This window comes from Tarenaya hassleriana, unplaced genomic scaffold (genome assembly GCF_000463585.1).
Source record: "Tarenaya hassleriana unplaced genomic scaffold, ASM46358v1 Cleome29, whole genome shotgun sequence".
NCBI lineage: Eukaryota > Viridiplantae > Streptophyta > Magnoliopsida > Brassicales > Cleomaceae > Tarenaya > Tarenaya hassleriana.
This window is the reverse complement of record NW_010966092.1, coordinates 1,951,598-1,962,770: the sequence shown is the minus strand read 5'-3', so window position 1 is coordinate 1,962,770 and position 11,173 is coordinate 1,951,598. Positions and strand designations below refer to the sequence as shown.

The 11,173-nt window shown below is 38.8% G+C and overlaps 4 protein-coding genes across 10 annotated transcripts; 2 read left to right on the top strand and 2 right to left on the bottom strand.

Moving 5' to 3' along the window:
* The first annotated feature begins 1,169 nt into the window (after positions 1-1,169).
* LOC104818481 (protein CPR-5) lies at positions 1,170-3,870 on the top strand. Its single transcript, XM_010548093.2, has 5 exons — positions 1,170-1,660; positions 2,069-2,125; positions 2,262-2,297; positions 2,383-3,081; positions 3,162-3,870. The coding sequence occupies exons 1-5, from the start codon at positions 1,250-1,252 to the stop codon at positions 3,693-3,695; spliced, it is 1,737 nt and encodes a 578-aa protein (XP_010546395.1). The 5' UTR covers positions 1,170-1,249; the 3' UTR covers positions 3,696-3,870.
* Positions 3,871-3,940: 70 nt separating this feature from the next.
* On the bottom strand, positions 3,941-4,540 carry LOC104818480 (ferredoxin, root R-B2). Its single transcript, XM_010548092.1, has one exon. The coding sequence runs from the start codon at positions 4,501-4,503 to the stop codon at positions 4,063-4,065; it is 441 nt and encodes a 146-aa protein (XP_010546394.1). The 5' UTR covers positions 4,504-4,540; the 3' UTR covers positions 3,941-4,062.
* Positions 4,541-4,954: 414 nt separating this feature from the next.
* Positions 4,955-6,998, top strand: LOC104818479. 7 transcript variants are annotated; one of them, XM_010548088.2, is made up of 7 exons: positions 4,955-5,354; positions 5,711-5,761; positions 5,910-6,043; positions 6,120-6,208; positions 6,314-6,400; positions 6,471-6,534; positions 6,812-6,998. In XM_010548088.2, exons 1-6 carry the CDS (start codon positions 5,031-5,033, stop codon positions 6,518-6,520), a joined length of 735 nt encoding a protein of 244 aa, XP_010546390.1. In that variant the 5' UTR covers positions 4,955-5,030; the 3' UTR covers positions 6,521-6,534; positions 6,812-6,998. The 7 variants fall into 7 exon arrangements, with proteins under 7 accessions (XP_010546390.1, XP_010546388.1, XP_019058617.1 ...); XM_010548086.1 differs by having other exon boundaries at positions 6,314-6,534; XM_019203072.1 differs by lacking the exon at positions 6,812-6,998 and having other exon boundaries at positions 6,471-6,780.
* Positions 6,999-8,857: 1,859 nt separating this feature from the next.
* On the bottom strand, positions 8,858-10,259 carry LOC104818478 (elicitor peptide 1-like). The gene is made up of 3 exons (XM_010548084.2): positions 9,918-10,259; positions 9,233-9,581; positions 8,858-9,083 (listed from the first exon to the last, which is right to left on the bottom strand). Exons 2-3 carry the CDS (start codon positions 9,377-9,379, stop codon positions 8,967-8,969), a joined length of 264 nt encoding a protein of 87 aa, XP_010546386.1. The 5' UTR covers positions 9,380-9,581; positions 9,918-10,259; the 3' UTR covers positions 8,858-8,966.
* Between the last annotated feature and the right edge of the window lie 914 nt (positions 10,260-11,173).

The following is an 11,173-nucleotide window of genomic DNA, read 5'->3' as shown; positions in this document are numbered from 1 at the left end:
CCTCCCTCATCCTCTTCTCTCTCTCTCTCTCTCTCTCTCTCTCTCTCTCTCTCTCTCTCTCTCTCTCTCTCTCTCTCTGTGATAGAACTGGTTTGAAGACTGAGGAGGGATGGCATGGCACTTTCATTACAGTGAATCTCATCTTATGCTGTCTTCTTGTTTTCTGACATGTTTCTCTGTCTGATAATGTCATCAATCTTCATATTCATTTTGTAGTGGGGCTTTTCTGAATCAAGAACCTGCAAATCCGCAAGTGTATAATTGCGACAATTCAAGCGATTTCTAGACAGGAAATTTCCGCAGAGAGAAACGGGACGACGGAACGTAGATTGCCGGGAGAGAAACCAAACAGACGACCGGCAGCAGCAGAGAAGAAGAAGAAGAAGCCGCCGCCATTGGTGGGTTTTTCAGAGCAGAAACCCTAATTTCCATATAGTGAGGAACTGATGACAAAGATTCTGCTGCGCGTGAGAGACGAAGCAAGTGATACGGGAGCAGCAAACGGATATTTAAATGTAAAAAACTTTAAAAGGAAAAAAAATAAAGAGGTGGATATGAAGTGAACACGTGGCAACAGATGAGATGAACGAAGGAGATGCTGGGCCATTCTGATTGGTCGATGAGTACACCGTGTAGGGTCACGTCGATTTTTTCGGACACTTTTACGATGACGTGTGATATTTTTTTTATTTATTCTGTCACTGATTTTTAAGAATGAATAGAATTATTGAAGGCTAAAAACTGGATCGTGGCCCATGTAGACCATGGGCCCTACTTTATCTATGGGCCTATTTTGGGCCTATAGGCCTACACGTCGCCAACTTTAGCAAGTTGCTTGTATTTTGGAAATTTTGTTATTTCTTGATCAGAGAATATTTTTTACAACATTGTTAGATTCTGTATCTCTTTTATATATATTTTTTAATATCTGTTAGGCATAATATTTTATAGATTTTATATAAAAAAACTTTACCAATTTATTTCATTTGGCCTAAATTAGATGTTTTACCAAAAGAAAAGCATAATGTATGTGGTTATATTTGATTAAATTAATAAAAAAACATTAGGAAAAGTAATTTTCAAATAGTTAATTAAGCATCAAATGAGGCGTAAAAAGAAAGCAGGAAGAAGAAAAAGGAAAAAAAAAGGGGGCGGAATTTCAAACGTTTTTCCAAGCGGCGAAATTCTTTCGGATTTATACACTTTGTTGGAAGTCTCAAATTGACCCCATAAGTTATGTTTCCTTGCCATGGAAGCCCGCTCCTCTCCTCCGTCAGAAGCCCAACCGCCCATCGCCGACCCGGCAGATCCGACGGCTGAGATTCATCCTCTGGAGCTCATCGACGACGGAATCAGAGATGAGAAGAGGAGGAGGAGGAAGAAGAACACGGAGAAGGAAAACAGAAAGATCAAGGGGAAGAAGAAATTGAACAACGACGAGGCGTCTTCTTCGTCTTCTTCTTGCTCGTGTTCTTCGTCTCTTCCAATGCAATCGTCCTCTACCTCTCTTCCCAACCCCACGCGCAGAGCGTCGCGCGTGGCACCCCGATCGCGAAACCCTACGGTACGGTTGGGTACGGCTCGGAGAACCGTCGGGGAACAGCAAGTTGACTCCTTGGCCCTCCCTCTCGGCATGTCGATTGCGGCTTTTGTTAATCTGGTTCGTTCAAATTCCCAAGCTTTCTCAGTCTCTCGCACCCACATGGCTTAATGTATTCGGTTTAGACATGATTGTTCTGGGTGGTTTTCAGTTTGAGATGAAACCTAGAATCCGTGCTAAAATTTCGAATCTTTTAGACAACTCTATCTTCCTGTAGAAGTTCTGCTATAAATTCAATGGGCTTTAGTTTAGAACTACTCGAATCCTCTTTTGATACATGACTTGATGACTGTTTTAGGGCAAGATGATACATCTTTTTGCAAGATGTCTAGTACCACTCTGCCACGTAAACTATTCTGTCGGAAGGGAACAATTTGTCAAAGAGATTGCCCCAACTTCTGTACAATTTTTCGGTCTGATTCTTCTCTTCTGTCAAAAGCCATTTACTTGCCCTGTTGATTCCTCTAGGTTCTTGAGAGGAACAATGCTGCCGATCAAAATGTGCCCGTCAACGATCTTGCAGTGGTAAGTGAATTGAACTTTCGCTATTTTTTTCCCCGGACGGAACGAGGCTGCTTGAAAATCAGTTTCAGATCCATCTGTTTACCATTGTTTGTTTTTTTGTTAGTAACTAGCAACACTTTCACTGATTCTGCTGCAGATTTGTGCTTCGGCTGTCAGAGAATCTTTAGCCAATGTAAGCTAAAACCCTAATTGACAATTCATCTGCTCGGTTCCTTTCTTCAAGTTTTCGAGTTTTTTACCATACGATGTGGTGACAGGTCTATGGGAACAAGTTTGGTTCCTTTGCTGGGAACTTCGAGAGATCATTCAGGAGTACACTGAGGACCCTACGATTGATTAACGAGGCATCACCATTGACAAGGGAAAGGCATCAGTTAGACTGTAATGATGGAGATTCTGTCTCGGACTGTTCTATGAGAAATGTATGCTCAGAAATGGAACTGCCTGTGAGAGAACCTTCATATGTTACATCTATGTATGAAGAAATCCAGGACAGAGCAATAACAAGCTCTTCAACAGGAGAGCTCACCTTGCAGGAAGACACACGCCAGTTGTCTTGTATTACTAGAAACCCATCACTGTCTAGAAACAACCAGATGACCACAATAGAAAGATCACTGGTGGTAGAGCAGGCACGTGCAAACGACCTAAAGAGCCTGGAGATTGGTCTCACCATGAGAAAACTGAGGTTGAAAGAGACAGAGCTGGCACTAAATTATGAATCGAACAATCTCGAAAGGTCAAAGTTAGAGATTGGCGTGTCAAAAGCGTCATTCAAAGCCGAAAAATTCAAGACCGAACTAGGAGACACAAGACAGGCTGAGCTGCTTAAGCGATGTATCGACTGTCTCGTTGCAGGGCTTTTCATCATGCTGGCTTCTCTGTTGTATGGTGCTTATGTCTTCTCCTACCAGAAGATCATAGAAGCTACTGCAGTTTGTGTGCCTTCTCCAGAGGTTAGTATAATCAAATTCTTGTTGTGTGGATTCTCGAAAGAAACAAAGTTAAGGGTAATACCTGAGTTTTCTTGTTTCAGGAGAGGAGTTCTTGGTGGATGCCAAAACGGGTCTCGTCTATGAGCTCGGGCTGGAGCACGCTGAAATGCCAGGTCAGGGTGGCGACCCAGATGCTGTTCGGTCTCCTAATGATCCTAACCATCTCCTACTCCATTATCATCCGGTCATCTTCTTGCAAGCAGACAATGCCGGTCACTTTCATTCTTCTCCTCCTGGGTGTTCTATGTGGTCTAGCCGGCAAGTTCTGCGTGGACACATTAGGCGGGAACGGATACCATTGGCTCGCCTTCTGGGAGACGCTTTGTCTTGTCCATTTCTTCTCAAACATCTTCACATCAGCCTTGTTTGCTGTTCTGTACGGCCCTGTAACTGTGACCAAACAGACAAATGGCCGCCCCTTGGTTCCCTACTGGGCAAGACGCGCTCTCTTCTACACCACCATTCTCTTCTTTCTCCCATTGTTGAGCGGATTGATTCCATTCGCGGGTTTCCATGAATGGAAGGAGCATTTCGCCGAGCTTGCCATGGAGTATAGAGCAAAGCCTTTTGTGTAACATTACAAGAACTGCTCTATTTGATAATTTATGGTTTGTAGTATGAAGCTGCAACAGTTGTGGCTTCCATCCGTATTTTTTTGTAATTTTTTTTTCATCCAACTTGAATGTAACTTTTTGGATTCTGGTCCTTGTTTTGGTTGTTCGATCAAATTATATCGATTTTAAAATTCCATTGTCGGTCATATGACCATAGATGTGAGAAAGCTGTCTCAAGTCTTTGTGCTGCCGAGCCAAGAATCTGGTTTGCAGATGAAATATCTTATATTGGTTTCACAAATCATATCGTAATCTCATGTGAAAATGGACCAACATATATAACCACATACACCAACAAAAGTGTAACACAATTACAACACGTGCGGCATTACAGATCGGCTTGCTTGTGGGTGTAAATAACACCGTCTGACAGCGGCTGCGCTACACATGTGAGGACGTACCCTTCATCGATCTGGTCGTCGTCGAGGAACGATCCTTGAGATTGATCCACACTTCCCGACACTAATTTTCCGGCACATGTTCCACATGTCCCCGACCTGCACGAGTACGGAAGCTCGAGTCCTTCGTCCTCTGCGGATTCCAGTACGCACGTGTCTTCTCTTGCTTCGAACTCATGCTCTTCTCCGTCCGGACCGATCAGCTTCAATCTGTGTACAGCCACTGCATATACGTTGAAAGCCTTGTTCTTGGACCTGGTCCGTGTCCGACATGTTGTCATGTGCGGACCAGCACAAAGCCATTGCGGTTTCGGCACGACACGTGATGGTATGTGAATTCGGAAAGATGATGGAATCTTAATCGTCGACATTGTTTGTAATCTGAAAGTTAGTCATTACGACTTTCAAATCGGCATGACCAGAAAACATACGAACATGAAGAAGACGACGAACCTGGAAGATATGGGAGAGAGGCACACATGGAGAAAAGGGCTCTTGCCACGTGTAGAGACAGCCAGTGACGTGGCTCTTAGAAAGATCCGCTTAAACATCTCTGAGTTGACACGTAGGATGTTGGCCCACAAAGTGTGAGCCCATTACGGTCCGTAACAGAAAAGTTAGATGGGTAAAAGCTAATGTGGCACGTGGGCCATCTAATTGTCTAGTAAATGGGCCCTCGACCCATATTGTTTTGCTAGTGGGAAGAAATTGAAGTAAGGTCTCAATAGATAAAAGTAATAATAAGGGACGTTTTATGTAATTAAAGTAAAATGTAAGGCATTCCTAGTAAATTTCGTTTTATTCCTCTCTCGCACAAGTCACATCCATTGTTGTGTAGCAGCTCCAGCTCGAAGTTAACGAGGACTCTGGAAGAGTAGATCGAATTCAAATCATCGTAATGTTCGTCGTTTCGAAATTGCAGGTCTCGGACCCTGCAATATTGCGGAATCCGATTCTTCATCATGGCTTCGTGGGCTTTAATGCTTCTCTTCTCCGTCGGTATACTTTTCGGCCTCCGCTCCGGCGGCTCGCTCCGCCGGCCTTGCTATCCGTGCACGTATCAGCTGCGAGTTCTCCGCCGTTGGATTCGGCGCCTCCGGGAACTTCCGAGCTGTCGTCCCCCTCCCGTCTGACGGAGTCCGTCGGTCCTCCTCCTCTCCATTTCTCTCAGTGGACACTTACGCATAAACACATCGTCTTGCTCAATGTCATCGCTTGCGCTGTAAGATTCACTGTTCATCTGCGAGATTATCGCCATTTCACCGCTCAATTTCAGTATTGCTTCTTGGTTTCACTTGGATTTATGTTGGTTTCTGTGATAAGCACATTATCTCGTTGTGTAATTCAGCTGTTTTTCTATGTAGTTGTTTATTTATGTGCATAATTTAGTAATAGAGAAATCATTTTACTATCTAGTTCAATGATCTGGTGTTATTTCGAACTCCGGGATTTGTTATCTTCGATCTCACGGCTCAAGAATAATCTCGATGGTTTCTCTGAGTGGAGGGTTCTTCGAGGATATGAAATTACGATGGTTTATGTGGTGTTCACTGTGAAATTTCTTCTAATAAATTGCAGACAGCAGTTTCAGCAACATGGCTTTTCTTTGCTGCAATTCCTGCTCTTCTGGTTCGGTCTCCACCATCTCTCCTCATTAACAAATTTTTTTCTTCTCTTTGATGATATACAGAATATTGGATATAATCCAATTCTATGTTCTTTGTGATGATCATCACATTCTTCTTTCTCTAATCTGTTCCTTATGATGCTTGATAAGGCTTTCAGGAAAGCGGCCGAGTCACTAACAAAGCTTATGGATGTAACCAGAGAAGAGCTGCCTGATACAATGGCAGCCATCCGTTTGTCGGGAATGGAGATCAGTGACTTGACAATGGAGCTCAGTGATTTGGGGTTAGAGCTCTCTTTACTTGAATCTTGGCTTTGAAGACTGTTGGTGTAAATGTTGATTTTGTCTGTTTTTTTGCAGGCATGACATCACTCAAGGTGTTAGAAACTCAACTCGAGCTGTTCGCTTAGCCGAAGAGAGATTGCGGAGATTAACAAATATGGATCCAGGTTGCCTTAAAAAAACTTCAAAACCCTCTTCTAAAACCCATGCTTGAACTGTGCTGAAAAATCGGAAGTTTGCTGTTAAATTTTCACTCCCATCTTTACTTTCAGTAGTTTCCATGCAGGAGGCAGAGTACCCAAACACGGAGCAGAAAACGGGCCCCCGGGTAGCTAGAGCTGCGAGGAACTTGAGGGAAGGTATCGTGAAAGGACGATCTCTCCTGAAATTGATTTTCACTATAACTCGGATTTCTAAGATGGCTTTCAGCTTTCTCACGAAACGCTCTAAGCAACAATAGCTACGAAACCCGACGCTGACTTCCGGTTGACAGGTCAGCAATCTGTTTCCTCTGTTTCGTGCGTTTCTTGCTTCTTTCCGGCAGCAAGATCCCCTCTTTCATTAGGCACAGAGGTTTTTACTGGCTTCCTAGTATTGTTTTCCCAGAATGTTTAACCATGTTCATGTGACATCATGATGATAAATATGATGTTGATTCTCCAGGATTCATCAATTCTCCTATATATGTATATATGTATAATAAGAGACCAAAAATGTAGAATATATACAGTTGCTGTCACCTTGTAATATTCGGGCATCGATGGTTGTAGACCAAAGAGACACCTCAAGGAAGCTTTCACGGCTTGGTCGAAGACATCAAACATCATTTTACAAAGAACGGGTTTCTCCAAAGTTTTTGTTATCTCTTGTGTCTATAGGATAATTGATGAATTCAAGATGATATTGATGGGTAAATATTATAATCGAATAATGCATTATTGGGTCATTTGGTATTTATTTGGGTGCTTATTTGATTAATGAACGTTTTTCACATTCTTTATTGCAAAAAATATATATAATATAATAATGGTACATCATAACGCGTTAACTCTATATATTATGCTAGATGCTAATACGTACGTACCAATTTCTCGACGTATGACATGGGATGTTAGACAAATAGAAAAATGATTAACGAGATCTATTGTTTTCTTAAAGTCTAGATTCAAGTGATCCTGTAATATTTATTGATTGGTTTTAGCATGCATACATACATACATGCATGCATACATACATACATGCATACATACATGCATGCATACATACATACATACATACATACATACATACATACATACATACATACATACATACATACATACATACATACATACATACATACATACATACATACATACATACATACATACATACATACATACATACATACATACATACATACATACATACATACATACATACATACATACATACATACATACATACATACATACATACATACATACATACATACATACATACATACATACATACATACATACATACATACATACATACATACATACATACATACATACATACATACATACATACATACATACATACATACATACATACATACATACATACATACATACATACATACATACATACATACATACATACATACATACATACATACATACATACATACATACATACATACATACATACATACATACATACATACATACATACATACATACATACATACATACATACATACATACATACATACATACATACATACATACATACATACATACATACATACATACATACATACATACATACATACATACATACATACATACATACATACATACATACATACATACATACATACATACATACATACATACATACATACATACATACATACATACATACATACATACATACATACATACATACATACATACATACATACATACATACATACATACATACATACATACATACATACATACATACATACATACATACATACATACATACATACATACATACATACATACATACATACATACATACATACATACATACATACATACATACATACATACATACATACATACATACATACATACAAATTTCAAGACGTTTTATACATGGCATTCAATCATTGTGTTAAATACTAAGTAATTAGATAGATAGGCTGTTCAATTGGTTCATTTTGCAATTCTTTCTAATTAATTTGTCTCCGACAACTCTCGCGTTCCACTGCCAATTATGTTTATTTAAAATAAAGGTTTTCACCCCTATCATATAATGTTATAATATCGATACTTTTTTAGGGGTGGGTGCATAAATCGAGTGACGGAGACATGTCAATAATTACCAAATATAAATTGCACTAGAGTAAATGTAATTATGTAACTTATCCTTTGTTTTTTTTGTTGCAATTATGCGAAAATGATAGGGTTATATACACATACAATTTTATATAATAAATGAAACGTGGACAGCCACAAGAATACCAAATTATTGTTTCAGCTGACTTTACTGTTCGTGGCATATAATATATTACATATTGTCCTAAGGTTTGGACAAAGGAAAAACGACGTGCCTCTAGATTTGAACCGATTTTGGTGTTAAAGATATAGCAAGTTTTTATAATAAAATTACACAGTCATCGAAATGTATCGTTCATATTTTACAATGTTGACAAGTAATTTTCCCGCAGCAATCGGTCAATATCATGTGACAATATTTATACTATATAAATAATTCGAAACAATGAAAAAAAAGAACTGAAACAATAAACGCTTGATTAATTACTTACAGACGTACACACATACACACACATGTATATATAAAAATATATATATATATGTATATAGACAAATTACATATGCTTATTATTAATGGAGATATATATATAGAATTTGCATATTGTAAGTGATAGAAATCAGGAAGGACTGATTAGGAGGGTTTTTTGTTGACACCGCCAGGCTTGCCCGGCGTTGTTTTTTGCTTATTCTGTTCTTTTGGCTTCACCGTTGCTTTTCTTGTCGTCACTTCCATGATGGTTGTCTCCTCCTGCACATATACATATATATGTATATATATTATATAGTACCCACATATATACATTATAACCCAGATCCCTACGCACACACACACGCACACACACACATATATATATATATATAATGTTAAATTATTATCCATCGTCAAGAATTGCTTACCGAGTGATTTTCGGACCATGGAGCAGAAGAAGAAGGAGAAGATTTATAAAGACCGAGGCATCTGAGGAAAGGTTTAAGGGCTTCGTCCATGACCCTAAACGGCATGCACATGAACTCTCTCTCTTCTCCTCTTCTTTCTCTCTCCATCCTATTCCAATCTCTCTCTCTCTCTCTCTCTCTCTCTCTGTGAGGTCGCCAGCCAATTGTCTTCTCTTCTCGCCTTGTGTGGAATTACGTAATTCTGTCTCAGCTTTATAGAGAGAGAGAGGGTCACTCGGTGTTAGGTGTCGGCCATTTTGGTCAACTTGAACTTGGCTTTGTCATTTTGTGAGCCATGCCACTCGACCTTCTATTATCAAAATGACTAATTAAATTAACCAAACTTATCTTTTTTTTTAAAAAAGGATAGACTATATTGAAGACCGAGACTCATCTTACTACTCATTTAACTTAATCTTCTCAACAATTTGTGTATAATTGGTTTGATGAATACAACTAAACATGCTTTAGCATGACAGTGTGGTATACTAATCAACTCATCTACAATAAACGTACACATATATATATGTATGTATGTATGTTGTAATAATTTGAATTTGAAGAATATGATTCAAAATTAAATTACCCACATATACACGTAAAGGCATTTCATTGCTGGTACTTTCGCACCTAATTAACCTCTTACCAAAATATATCCCAACATGAATTGGGTCCAATTTCTTGGTGATCGTGTCGTGTAACAACGTGACATAATGGGAGGCGAATGTACATTTATGTCTTCATTATCAAAAGATTCTCCACTCCGTCTGGTGGGCCCATCTTCACATCATCATTGTACTCTTCACTTCATTCTTGCTTTTTAACCATAATAAATAAAATCCGAAATTCTCCAAGTCCAGTGACATGTAAAACGTATTTAATTACCATCACACACACACACACACACACATATATATGCATGTATATATATATATATATATGATTTTACTAATTTTAATGATAACCATATTCATATGTATATATGGGTATAATTAAAGATTAGTTGACAGCGCCAGGCTTGCCGGTGGTCGCTCTCTGCTTCTCTTTCTTCTTCGGCTTCAAAGGTAAAGCCCTCGTCGACACTTGGATGGCCGTCGCATCCTCCTCCTGTGTTGTGTAATCTTGATTCACTTTTTTACTTCAATTCTATCGTGCGTGTATATAATATCTAATTAATACGAAACTCCATGGAATGATTTGGATCGATAATATACTTACGGAATGGATTTTGGACCGTGGAGGAGAAGGTTCGAGACCAATGCACTTGAAGAAAGCTTTTACGATTTCGTCAAAGAACCTAAACGATATCCACACGTACTCGTTTTCTTCTCTTCTTCCCTCTCTCTCTTCCATATTATATTCGAAATGCTCTCTTCTTCTTCTTCTTCTCTCTCTCTCTCTCTCTCTCTCTCTCTCCCTCTCTCTCTCAACAAACCTTTCAGAGGAAAAGAAGCCTTTTTTTTTTTGTAACATGTTGTGGATGGTGTGCTAAGTAGATATATATACACAACATTCCTTTGTTTTTTTTAACAAAAAAAAAGATAATTAGGTGGTGCCTCTCATTTTCGTCATTTCATGATGATTCTTTTTGGACTTGTCCTCACCACCAAGAATGTCCATACGTATTCAATTTCAATTCCATAATGATCACTTTAAAGTTGGTGACATATTTCTCATTCATGTACATGTGTGTGTATATATATATATATAAGGATAAGGTCGGAGTGGATTAATATTTAGTTCATTCATTAATATGTGATACATGCTTTAACAGATTTTAAAGCATAATATGGTTCTTCGACTATAGATTCTGTTCTGAAATCAACCATATATATATATATATATATATATATATATATATATATATATATAAATCTATCTCTCCTATATTTTTGGTGAAAA

Bases quoted from the DNA above. Each gene is read 5' to 3' on its own strand.
- LOC104818481 (XM_010548093.2), top strand. From the start codon at position 1,250: ATGGAAGCCCGCTCCTCTCCTCCGTCAGAAGCCCAACCGCCCATCGCC. The intron at 1,661-2,068 runs GTTCGTTCAAAT...TGATTCCTCTAG, and splicing joins TTGCGGCTTTTGTTAATCTG to GTTCTTGAGAGGAACAATGC. The intron at 2,126-2,261 runs GTAAGTGAATTG...ATTCTGCTGCAG, and splicing joins CCGTCAACGATCTTGCAGTG to ATTTGTGCTTCGGCTGTCAG.
- LOC104818480 (XM_010548092.1), bottom strand. From the start codon at position 4,503: ATGTCGACGATTAAGATTCCATCATCTTTCCGAATTCACATACCATCA.
- LOC104818479 (XM_010548086.1), top strand. From the start codon at position 5,031: ATGTTCGTCGTTTCGAAATTGCAGGTCTCGGACCCTGCAATATTGCGG. The intron at 5,355-5,710 runs GTAAGATTCACT...AATAAATTGCAG, and splicing joins TCAATGTCATCGCTTGCGCT to ACAGCAGTTTCAGCAACATG. The intron at 6,209-6,313 runs GTTGCCTTAAAA...CTTTACTTTCAG, and splicing joins ATTAACAAATATGGATCCAG to TAGTTTCCATGCAGGAGGCA.
- LOC104818478 (XM_010548084.2), bottom strand. From the start codon at position 9,379: ATGGAGAGAGAAAGAAGAGGAGAAGAGAGAGAGTTCATGTGCATGCCG. The intron at 9,084-9,232 runs GTAAGCAATTCT...GTATATGTGCAG, and splicing joins CATGGTCCGAAAATCACTCG to GAGGAGACAACCATCATGGA.